General features: G+C 39.1%; 1 protein-coding gene across 1 annotated transcript in view; it reads left to right on the top strand.

Annotated features, from left to right (window-relative positions):
• gfra1a (gdnf family receptor alpha 1a) overlaps positions 1-12,949 on the top strand; it is a 133,976-nt gene that overhangs the window by 95,480 nt on the left and 25,547 nt on the right. Inside the window, exons 6-7 of the mRNA XM_059359918.1 lie at positions 4,800-4,909; positions 8,075-8,209. Of these exons, the coding sequence (XP_059215901.1) occupies positions 4,800-4,909; positions 8,075-8,209 (245 nt within the window). The remainder of the gene's footprint in view (positions 1-4,799; positions 4,910-8,074; positions 8,210-12,949) is intronic.

The following is a 12,949-nucleotide window of genomic DNA, read 5'->3' as shown; positions in this document are numbered from 1 at the left end:
GCTCATGAAGTTCACAATCCTCTGTTAATTGTGGTTTCATTTCCATCGTGATATGTTTGGAAGAGATTGATTTATAAAGTTTTGGAAAGGCGATACACTTTATCCGTCAATTATAAATCACATTGTCACAATCATTTAATGGAAATAGGAATAAATATTCTATTCCAACTTTATGGGCGACATGTATTTCCATTTTATTTTAATTTTGGTAAGTTATCAAGAAAATTCAACTTTTAAAAATGACATTATTAAATTATATTTTAAACTGCCTTAAAAACATTTTCCCCTACTTCTATCCACCGCTGTGCTGTTTCCATTGAGGTACAGGACTCATTTATTGTAGTGAAAACAAGGCCATGGTGAGTGAAATGTGATCCTGAAACCTTTTGGGATTCAGACCAACGTTATTATAGTTAACGAAAACTAACTTTGTTCCGTTGTAAATTTTTGTTTTCAAATTCAGTTAGTTTTAATTAGTTTTTAGATTGAGTTTGCTAGTTTTAATTAGTTTTTATTTTTTGGAAAATGCTTAGTTTTAGTTTAGTTTTTATCAGTATAATGGGGTATTTGTTGGGTGCCAGATTCAATAAGGTCACAATAAATGTTACTTTAATTTCCTTTTATTATCCATCTCAGCTCCAATAAGTTTATTAAGTCATAAAACCAGATAGATGAAATATCAACCAAAAAGGTTTATGTATGAAAAAAGTTGACAAAGACCAAAACGAAGGACATTTTCACTATAATTTTAGTTCGTTTTAGTCAGTTTTGTAACCACACAATACAGTTTCAGTTAGTTGTCGTTTTTATAAAAACTCTTGTTTTTATTTTTATTTCAGTTAACGAAAATGTTTTTTCAATTCTAGTTTCTGTTAGTTTTCGTTAGCTATAATAACCTTGGTAAAAACATACTCCTCTTCACATAAAATAGTCTCTGGTGCAGAAAAAACAGTCTGCCCTCATGTCTCAAGTCTCAGAATCACACACATACACAGAGAAAATTCATTGATGGACATCTGACATCACCCTCATTGAATGAGTGTGTGTGTGTGTGTGTGTGTGAGTGTGTGTGTGTCTAGAGCCTACAGCTCTAGAGACGTTTGTAGCTCTCTGGGATTAAATGGAAGCATTAGGCTTCATAAATGAGCTCCATTTGGACTGTGGCCTCAGGTCTCCCTCCCTCTCTCCACGCCCTCTGTCTCTACTTAACAGCAAGCAGCATGACAGCAGTAAATTCATACTGCAAGTTTCTATCCGTCCTTCCATCTCCGTCTTTTTTTCTTTCCATGGTGCTGTCTGTGAGTCAGACATACGCTCAGGGCTGAACAACAGGTCTCACTGCAGCACAGCTTCCTCCCAGTCCATTTGTCAGTTAGCACAGATAGATTAAAGCCATGCATTTCCACCAGCTCCCTCACCATATGTCAGTTGTAGTATACTGGCTGCTGCTGACAAGCCTCACTACGAGCTGCTCTGCTCAGCTCTGCTCTGCACCAGACTGGTGTGATGAGATAGATCACATTGTGAGTGCATATATGTGAGTTTGTGTTTGTTTTGATGCATGCTTGCATACAGACATCCAGGTAGTAGCTGTCTCGTTCAGATAAACACAGATATCTGCTCTTCCTCACAGCCTTGTTTTTGAAATGAAAACCAAAAATTCACAAGTGTGTTTGTGGAGGTTTTAACCACTAATGGTGCTATGAGCAATGTTTTTATGAGCAGTGTCCCTATTACACATCTGTGGTAACAGTTTCACACTATTCTACTATTAAAGTGGAAATGCTCTGGGTGAAATTGAGTTCCCTCTGGTAAACAACAGCTCTTATTGTGAAAGGTAAGAGCAGAATCAGTGGATCTGGTATGCGCTGTAAAGGATAAAGACTACCAAGCCTCTGTGTTGTTGTTTTATAATCCTCCTAAGTATAGACACAACTCATAACCTTTGGCTACACTACAATGTGTCTGTTCTGCACAATGTGATTGGTTGTCAATCTTGTCCCTAAAAACTTACCTAGCTTTTTTGCTGCTTAATATTCACAGTCTGTGTAAAAGCTGTCATTAGAACAGTTCAAGACAATATTTTAGATTAACAAAATATTCAAGTATAAAGGCTATGTTATTAAAATGTATTTCTTTTTTTGGTAAGGTTTCTTGTGGTTGTTTTTTTCAGTAGTTTAAGTAGCCTCCTCATTAGGGCCACGGGGCAATCGCACCCTTCCGGCACCCTTCTGGCATCGCAATTTCGTCCCGTTACATCAAATTATACATCAAAACGTGTGGTTCGATCGGGATTGGTGTGCTATTACTTTTCTCTACGGAAAACGAAAAACTGCCCAAAATTTTGCATTGAAATTAATGGGACGGCCGAAAAAAAATGATTGAAAAAGAACAATAATTGGAGATTTTTAAACGTCTACTTCTCCGGCATAATTTCACCTAGAGACTCCATTTAAACTTAAAGCAGTAGACACAAGTCTTGTGTATTGGTGTATTAATCCACGTTTCAATAGGTCATATAGTTTTTTTATCAATCCCTGTTCAATGACCCTGATCATTTTTGGAGAAATTCTGAGATTATAATGGGTGTGTATTGCATGGAATGTTCCTGTCACAGTGTGTGACATCATCGCCAGAGTGTAGAGGGAGAGAAAACATTGTCAAAAAATGAATTTGAAAACTGCGCTCCAGGCCGCAAATTCCACTCAGAAATAATTTATACATAGAAACGTAGGAAAATTTGTCTTCTCACTCACAATCCTCTGGTAAAGCTGTCAGAGTTATAGTTTGGGTGTAGGATGCACAGATGTGCCACCAACACGCAGCAACAGCCTCATTGGCTCCCATATTAAAAAACGCAGGAAGATTTCTGAGCTGTCTGAGATTTAACAGTTTTTTTAGATCGCTCTAACAAAGCTATTTTTTCATTTTTCTTTAAAAAAAAAGATATGTAGACGTTCAGGAAGATTTTGAGGTTAAAGGGCATAGGTTGCTGTATAAATAAATACAGCAGCTTGTTGTAGGTGCGCTCCTTGTATATAATATCCTTGTACAAACATATCCTTGTATATAATATAGTATCATAACATTACTAGTATTAATTGTTTGAAATCTCTGAAGAATCTCATCATAGTGTACACACACCGGCAGTAGCCCCTGTGGCCCTTTCAGAATTTCCCCAGAGGAAATTTTCTAGTTTCTATTTGTCATCTAAAAAAGGTCTTTGATGCTGCTTTCCTGGGCAGTAGCAGCCAAGAATGCATCAACACAAGCAGTCAGACAATCCTTCAGGTTGTAAATATTGAACAAAAGATTTAAATGGTATTTCTTACATTCACACATTTTACCCTTTTTGGTGAGAAACCAAAAGCAACATCCATTTGTCTGCAGACTGTCTCCCAGGTTCAACTCTGGCCTTCTGTTCTTCGTGTTACTGTGTAGAGAGGGATGTGACATTTTAAGTGAACTTGCTTTTACTGATATATGATTTTGATCATAAAAACCAAACTAGGGGTTTGTTCCCAACTTTTGGTTATCTGACCTTTTATGATTCTTTACCATTGTCAGATATCTCAATAATTAGTACAATGTTAACATTTTTTTTTATTAATATTTTTATTCGGAGGTAAAGCACATTAGAACAGGAACCAATGTTATAATAACATTGAGGATCACATCACATCCACATCACAATAGAAAATGTAAACATATTGATACAATAGAAATAATGTGCATCATAATGAATGAAGAGCAAGACATGGTCTGCCTCCTAGGATGTTTTCTTATTTTATATTTGTGGCCCAATAGGCCACACAAACAAACAATGTGCACATCAAAATAAATAAATAAAATAAAAAATAATTCAATAAGTAACCGAGGATTATTGTATGTAATAACTGAATAAGTGTTTTAGCTACAGGGTGTAAACAAAAATACAGAGGAAGCCAAAAGACAGGAGAAGATAGAAAATAAATAAATAAATAAATAAATAAATAATATTGATAAAGACAAGAAGAAAAAGAAAGAGAGGATGAGGGCCCATCAATCAGAAGGCATAGAGTGAAGAGAGTGAAATGTTAGAAAGGGAAGCCACTTGTTATAAAATGTATCAGAGTTACCTTTCACTGAATATTTGATATTCTCCAGCTTTAGAAAAGACATGGTATCATTGAGCCACTGAGTGCTAGGGGGAGCTTCAGTTGACTTCCAGTGAAGAAGAAGATGGCGTCTTGCCAGTAAGGAAGTAAAAGCTAAAATATCTAATTGGTTAGAAGTAAACCGGATGTGGTCTAGTGCAATGTTAACATAGCAAAAAGGAATGATTCAACATATCACTTTTCCAAAATGACATTCCAGTCCAAAAGTGTCATTAGAAGGATTTGTTTCATGTCGTAGTGCCACTATATCACATTCAATCTCACTTCAAATGGTGAATTCCTTGGGAATCCAAACTCCATTTCAATTTCACGTGCCACTGCACCTGTGGCAAAAGTGTAAACAAACATTTGTGAAGGCAGTAAATGAAACAGAACAGACTTGGTGGAGAATTGCCTTCAGCCTCATTCATTGCAGGATACAGAGCAGCCGCAGCATACGTAAGAGGGTCATCTTACTCCACTGAAGGCCCACATTAAGAAGCCTAATTGCATCGAGAAAAATGACTTTCAGCGTACGCTCGTTTGGACCGGGCATTTTGCTGCACATTCCAATCACATTGGCCATCTGAATGTCTCATGAAATCTATTGGAGCTATAATCATGTTTGGCTCTGAAATATTTTTTGGATCTGTGTGTGTTCAGGTCACGACTGGCTGACTTCTTTGTCAACTGCCAGCCGGAGCCTCGCTCGCTGTCAGGCTGTCTGAAGGAGAACTACGGAGACTGCCTCCTCTCATACTCCGGTCTGATTGGTGAGTCCACTTTGTTGTTATTGGTCAGCCTTGTTTTGGCTTTTACTCAAAGTCTTTTTGAATTGTTCTTAAAAGGAAAATTATGTTATTTTTAGGGCCGGGACTCAATTAAAAAACTAATGTAATTAATTAGAGGATTTGTAATTAATTAATCGAAATTAATCGCATTTTAATCGCATATAAATATTTGACCTGAGAACAGTTAGAAGTAATTTTTTTCACATGGATTTTTAGTATACCATTGAATAATGTCTGAATACATAAGTTTAAGCAACAAAAATATTGTTAATTTTTGTTCAAGTCCAACAGACCAGTGCAATTTTTGCCATCAAGTGTAGCAATAGCATATTTATAAATATAGTACATTTCATAAATTCAGGTAGCCTATAGGTAGGTAGACCTTCTGTAAACTAGAATACTTTGGTTTTTTTAAGTAAAACACAATCCACACTAGCTACCACACTAGCTGCTATATGTTTAGCATTGAGGTGATACTTGAGGCTGGATGTGCTGCGGTGATGTGAATTCCTTGTTGCATAGCAACACAACCATGCTCTTATCGACGCTTCCATCCATTGGTTTTTAGTAACTAAATGTCCCATCATCCACGGGGCCAACCAAAGCGTCTCATCAGCTTCTTCCTTCATGTTCACTGTGGTTTGTTGTTGTCTGAACTCATGAACGCTAATTGGTGCTTCAGTATAATTGGTCCTCCTGAAACTCATCCAGTGAGAAATGTTCCGCGGTGCAAAAATAAGTGCGATTAAAATGCGTCAATTTTTTTAACGCGTTGTGTAATTAATTAATCTTAATTAACGCATTAAAGTCCCAGCTCAGATATTTTAAAACTTGAATCTTATTTCCATTGTTTTTTGTTCCTGTTGCTTATGATAAGCAGCACTAACCAAAGTTAGTGCTGAAATCTGGATACACAGGTCTGATTGCCAAAAGCAGTAAAAATGAAAATAGTGCTCAAAATGTCTTGACTGAAATGGTTTCATTAAGCCAAAAAATAAAATAAAATATCAAGGATTCATACTCCAAGTTAGGTTTTTTTTTAACAATATGTTTATTGATTTTCGCAGCACACGGTGAAAAACAAACAAACACAAAGAACAAACAAAACACACACAAACACACACACACACACACACAAAAACCCACACTGTGATATATACTACACTACAACTCGGCTCACAGACAAAGAAAAATACATACCGACAGATGATTCAGAAATTATATAGATACAAAAATAAATGACATTTAAGCACCCCCCTTGTTCCAGTCCTATGTAAGTCCTCGTGTAAATATGGTTGAAATATTCATACCAATGTATTCCAAGTAAGGTTTAATAAAGATTAATGTAGTAACTCAGTAGTTGTAAAGTAAATAAACTATATTAATCTAATCCCTTATTACAAATGACATGTGAGCAAAAAACTGAAATGCAATAAGTGAATTAATAAAGTTAAAATAAACCCAACATTAACTTTTCACTGCCATGTTTGTGCGTAATATAAGGTCAACCTTTGCCAACTTTCCAAATTGTTCCAATTTGAGGAGGCATTCATGTGAAGTTTTCCAGTCAGGAACTAATATATCCAGTTATTAAATGCTTTAGTGATCTCTCATGGGCAAGCAAACTTGTGTGAGCACATTTATGTCAAGTACAGTAGGTTAAAGTTGAAACAGCAGGTTGGCCTATAACCTGTGATGGATGTTTACAATGGAAACTTTGAGTCATAGTTTTCCCCTTTGCCTTCTTTAAAGCAAACCTGGAGGTTATTTTCCAACCTGTCTGATAGTCAAATAACTCGAGTCTCTTAAACTGTTGGGCTTCCTGCAGCAATGTCACTGTGTTTTCAAATGTCGGCAATTTACTTGGTGAATACTGATGGAAATGATGGACAAACATATCAAATTCAGACCCAAGTTCCTTTAACCCTTTGATGCACAAAATGCAAGTTTTTATATACTATAACTTTGCAATAAATTCATTTCATCATTCAGTATTGCAGGTTTTCCTCAAATAACTCGTTTTTGATCATCATACATCCTATTTTTTTGTTTTACTTTTTTACTTTTTGGATAAAAACCCTTTTTGTATCACTACGCTTCTAATGCACTAGGTCATTTTAGACCCAGGTTTTGAAAAACGGATATAATGATCTGTTGTGATAAATAAAAAAAGATATTCAAACACACAGCCAGTATGAAATAACATGGGGAATGAATGCCATGTTGTGCATTAGAAGGTGTTTATATGTTGTGCATCAAAGGGTTAATCTAACTTAGGTTGAAACCCTGGTCTCAATCATTATGTGGACCAGTGTAGTGTATCCAGGGGGTCTCCATGGGTCTTTAAAGTTGTAATAACAACAGAAAACAAGTCTTTACCGTCACACTGCCTGTTTATTTTACGCAGGGGAAGCTCAAACACCATTTATATGCCAGACTTGAAGGTGAAAAAAGAAAAACAATGTAAAGATGGTACCATGAGTTCTGTCCAGCCCTGGGAAAAAGTACAGTCAGCCTCAACTCTGACCTTACGTTACCGTGGTAACCAAAAGAAACAAAAGTAATTTCAAGTGACAGTACTCATAAGGCGATCATTACACCAGCCAAACCTCACAACCCATTATGTCCTCACCATAACAGTGAGCTGTCAGGACTCAGTCCTCGCAAGTCACTAAACCAGACCACACATACACACATGCACACTTTCCACACAGCGCCAATTCATTCTGCCTACTGCAAAACAAAAAGGCCTGTTTTGGAGCGCAGCCAGCACCAGGGAACAATCCATTGGGGGAGTGAGAAATCACTGACTGAAGCTATTTACTTTCCCTCGCAGGGAGAAAGCCTATTCTTCATTTGGGCTCCTCTGCATTCTGCTTCCTGCAGAAACTCCACCACACTGCGTTATCCTGTGCATGGGGAGGAGGGGAAAGAGAAATAAATGCAACAATGATTTAACTTTGTTATTATGTCATTCATCATAACACAGAAGGAGGATGATAACTGAGTCTTAAAGGCTTTAAGTATTTGTTCCTTGACAGTCAGCAGCATTTTGGGGTTCTTGATAGTAATTCGCAGAGATTCCTTGTTTCAAACAAAGGCGAAAAGATGAATGCATGAATGAATCCTTCCATCCACCTGCTGCAGGTACCGTGATGACTCCCAACTACCTGCGCTCACCCAAAATCAGCGTCTCTCCGTACTGCGACTGCAGCAACAGTGGAAACAACAAGGACGAGTGTGACAGGTTCACCGAGTTTTTCACCGAGAACACCTGCCTCCGTAAGTTCTCCCTCTGCCCAGCTGCTGTCTGCCCAGCTGTTTACTATTCTATTCTCTTCTACTCTTTCCTGTTTGACTTCAGTCCTATCTGTTTCTATTTTCATCCACTCTTCTCTGCTGGTCTTTTCCCTCTTCTGCTCTTTTATCCTTTCCTTTCTTTTCGTGCCTCTCCTTCTCTCGCTCTCTCCTTCTCGCCAAATATATCCCATTGCCATGCTTGCATTGTTATCCCTCTGCATTATAGAAAAATCCAGTCACATTGCACCACGGTGTCTGAATGTGTGCGTGTGTCTGTGTGTTCGTTTGTGTGTGTGCCTAAAAGCTGTAACAGAACTCCTGCTCCAGATCTCTGACAGAAAGCGGCTTTTTTATATCCAGTCCTCTTACACAACCACTTTAATTAACAACCCCCCTCAAACACACACACACACACACACACACACACACTGTGTCTATCCCACACACATACACATATAAACACACCCATTACCAGCCAATATGCAGAAGTTGCAGAACATTCTTGCAGCGCTGTGCAGATAAGAGCCAGATTTATTGTGTGTTTCTCTGTAATCAGAGCTAATTCTGCTCCTTTTTCCTTGATAGTACGCTCACTGTCAGTCAGCCAGCTGCTCACCTCCACAGCACGCTATGAGTGAAATGTGATCCTTCATTGATTCCTGTACGGAGGTCAGAACACAGGGTCATGTAGAAAGTATCTTGCTCAAGGACACCTGAGCTGAATGACTGTTTGTAATCAACTACTCTTAAGGGTTAAAGGGTGATTGCTGAATAGGCTACTTGCTTGCACCTGCTCGCCAGATCAAGATCTGTGAAATATGTCCATCCTGATATATATATGTCTTTCGGTTACAGTATATCATATTATTGCATGTTTTATAGTAATTTGGTAAAAAGTAGTAAGTATTTCATTGGTATCAGAACCTAAAGCTTTGTCCAGATGAAGTAAATGCCGTGACACAGTTCACTGTTTTTCAGCATGCAGACAGAAAGACGATATAAAAAACTATATTCGAAAAACATTTTTATATTGTTTGCCGATATCAATCCATCCATCCATTCTCGTCCGCTTATCCGGGGCCGGGTCGCGGGGGCAGCAGACTAAGCAGGGCATTCCAGACGTCCCTCTCCCCAGCCACAACGTCCAGCTCCTCCTGGCGTTCCCAGGAGAGAGATATAATCCCTCCACCGTGTTCTGGGTCTTCCCCGGGGCCTCCTACCAGTTGGACGTGCCCGGAACACCTCTAACGGGAGGCGCAGGGAGGATCCTTTCCAGATGTCCAAACCAACTGGCTCCTTTCAACGTGAAGGAGCAGCGGCTCTACTCCGAGCTCCCTCCGGATGTCTGAGCTCCTCCCCCTATCTCTACGGCTGAGCCCAGCCACCCTACGGTGGAAGCTCATTTCAGCCGCTTATATCCGCGATCTCGTTATTTCGGTCACTACCCAAAGCTCATGACCATAGGTGAGTGTTGGATCGTAGATGGAGCGGTAAATCGAGAGCTTTACCTTCAGGCTCAGCTCCTTCTTCACCACGACGGTCCGGTACAACGCCAGCATCACTGCTGACACAGCACCAAACCGCCTGTCCATCTCACGCTCCGTTCTACCCTCACTGCTGAACAAGACCCCCAGATACTGGAACTCCTTTGCTTGAGACAGTACCCCTCTCCCCACCCAGAGGGGGCAGTCCACCGTTTTCCGGCAGAGAACCATGACCTCAGACTTGGAGGTGCTGTTTGGAGATATATACTTTCATATTGCCCAGCCCTATTGGCAACAGTCTATGTCAGACCAACAGTTTTTGTCTTGAGAATCAGTCTTGAAATTGAAAGTTGATCTTAAAAAGATTAAGTCACAGTGGAAATATTACAGAATCTTAAATTTGCTGCAGTTGCTTAAATGACAAGGACACGACACCACTTAATTTTGTGTCTGTAAATGGAAACATAAGGGTGTAACACAAACTGTACAGAAATAGAAGCACACTTGATTATGTTTCAATCTGATATTACCCATTTTGAAGTGGGTCTTGAGGTGGAATCATCTCATCATATATTTGTGCAGAGTAGGGAGCACTGAGTATGTGTTTGAGGTTCGCTGTTGCCTCGTTAATGAATCTGCTTGGTATACAATTGACAAAGCAATCAGCCTCAGTATCAATCAGTCAATAGTTCGATATGTTCCTGAGTAGGTGTATGCTCTAGAAAATTGTGTGCATTCAAAAATAATGAGCCACAGTCGCAATCAGGAGGATGAGTTGCTGCTGGTGGTTCAGCTCTACTCGAGCAGAGTGGGCGGTTTGATTTTCCCCTGTCAGAATGACAGTTACCAGATGAGAAAACACCAACAAGATGCAGCCTCATTTTCACCAACTCTCCTCTCTTTCACTCTCTCATTTGTCTTCTCCTCTTCTATTATCTTTTTTCCCTCCCTCCTCTTGTTTTTTCTGCTCTGTTGTCTTTTTACCAGTCAGGGTTAACGAGGTTGGTCTGCCGCAGATAATAAGGGCTGCTCCAGTCAGTGTGTGTGTGTGTGTGTACATCCTTGTGTATTTCTCAGTAAGTGTAAGACGTATACATGTTTGCGCCTACATGTTGCATGATTTTGTGTGTTTAAGTGTGTCAGTGTGAGATTTGCAGGATCAAAGTGGGTTAATGTGGGTTAAAACAAGCTCCATCTATATCTGTCTATTATTTGTCTTTTACTCACTGTAGGGAGCCGAGCAAAGCGCAAAGAGGAGGGAAACACATCCTCTGAATTCTCATTATTAGTCTCAGTTGCAGTTCTCTTTACTGCTTACGTTTTTACTATAACAACCCCTTCCTTTGACTTGCTCTCCGGCTCGTGCTTCACCTCACTTCTTTCGGCTCATCCCATCTCTCTTGTCTCCATCTCCTCCTTTCATGCCCTCCCTCTTTCTGCTCTCATTAAGCTTGCTCAGCAGTAACTGGAACTGACAACTCTGAAGATCCTGACACACGCCGGTTACAGGGTCATGACTAGAGAGAAACTACAAGAAAGAGAGAAAGATAAGAGACAGAAAGACAGAATATGGAAAGACAGAGAGATAGGACTTTCTGCACTTATACTGCACTCTAGATGTTGTATTGGAGTGCCTTGGATAGATGCCGGGCTCTTTGTTATTTATGTGTCATACTGTGACAGGCACATATCTGGATATATGAGCATCCTCTAACACAATAGCTCCCATCCTTTCCAGCTCTTCAGCCCTTAGAATGGAGCGACTTGCAAACCATTATCAAAGATTATCCCATATGTCTCTTGGTTATGACCAAGTTAAGCAAACATAATTCATTTTGTGCACTTTTAAGAGGCCTAAAGAACAATATTTAGTAATTTGGGGAATCATTTGGGGAATTAGGGCCATCCTGTATCAATGATGCGTACGCACAAAAACATTGCATATGCTGTTTTTCCCGCACACGCCACATGTATGAAAAGTGAACTTGCCGTGAGAATGTGCGGTGGCACCGCAAACTTTTGTTTGGCAGAAAATACTGTCTTTATGCTCTATTTAAAACGTGTTTCATATCTGAACTCAAACGACACACAACTGGCTTTGTGTTAACAGTTTATAGCTCTCTGTCAATGAAGAAAAAATGCAGTTTTCCACCCTCAATAACCCGTTTTAAATATGAGTGGATAGATGATGTATTATCAGATTTCAGATTTCACCTGCGTACTGCTGCTTACTTGTGCAATGATCGTATGTTGAAGTCTGTATGTTTTTTAAGATTGTATATTTTCTTAAGTCTATATATTTAGCTATTTCCACTATTTTTATATAAACCGAAATTCCCTCTGGGGATCAATAACGTACTTGTGATTGTGATTATGGAGCACACACAGTTTTCACAGATAACCTGCCTTAATTACTGTGTCAAAGTGCCCATCGCCAACTGTTTCTCCTTTGGTTTAACATGATGTTGAGATGAGATGAGATGTTAGTGCAGGTGCACAGCAATCCATGATGCACACATCCCTCTCTCCAGAGAAAAAACGTGTTAGAAATCCTTTCAGAATAAGTCAGGTGTGGTGCATTTTTGATCCTGTATGTCAGGGGTGTCAAACTCTGGCCCGCGGGCCAAATTTGGCCCGCAGTGTAATTTTATTTGGCCCGCGAGGCAATACCAAATTATTATATAATTATTGTAGTATAAAAGCTGACCCGCCGGTATTATACGGCGCATTTACCGCTAATACTACAAATCCCACAATGCCCTGCTGTTGTTTTGGCGCGTCAATCAGGACAGGACCCAGAAACGCTCCTCTGTGACAGTCGTCATAGCAACCTCAAGCTAGAGCTGTCTCCGAGCTACCCCTTCCCAAAAATTCACGAAAAGAAAGGCAGAATTTGTTAACCTGTTGAAAAAGTTTATTTTGATATTTAAATCAGAAGGATGTAAATAGAAAAGAGGCATACGATTTTTATTTAATTTTTATTTAATAAATTAATGACATTGATGTGCTTTTTATTTGAAATTTGATTTTGCATGTCTGCACTATTTAGTTATATATTGTATGTTTATAAGCATTGCTGGTTCCATATTCAATGTTAAAGCAAAACATGTTTGGTATATATTAAAAGGTTTATTTGTTCTATGTTGGCCCGTGATTGTATTCAAGTTTAAAATTTTGGCCCATTGTGTATTTGAGTTTGACACCCCTGCCGTATGTGATGTTTAACTGGGACAACAAG

The sequence above is a fragment of the Centropristis striata genome, chromosome 20, assembly GCF_030273125.1.
Source record: "Centropristis striata isolate RG_2023a ecotype Rhode Island chromosome 20, C.striata_1.0, whole genome shotgun sequence".
Classification (NCBI taxonomy): domain Eukaryota; kingdom Metazoa; phylum Chordata; class Actinopteri; order Perciformes; family Serranidae; genus Centropristis; species Centropristis striata.
This window is presented reverse-complemented; position numbering and strand designations above follow the sequence as displayed.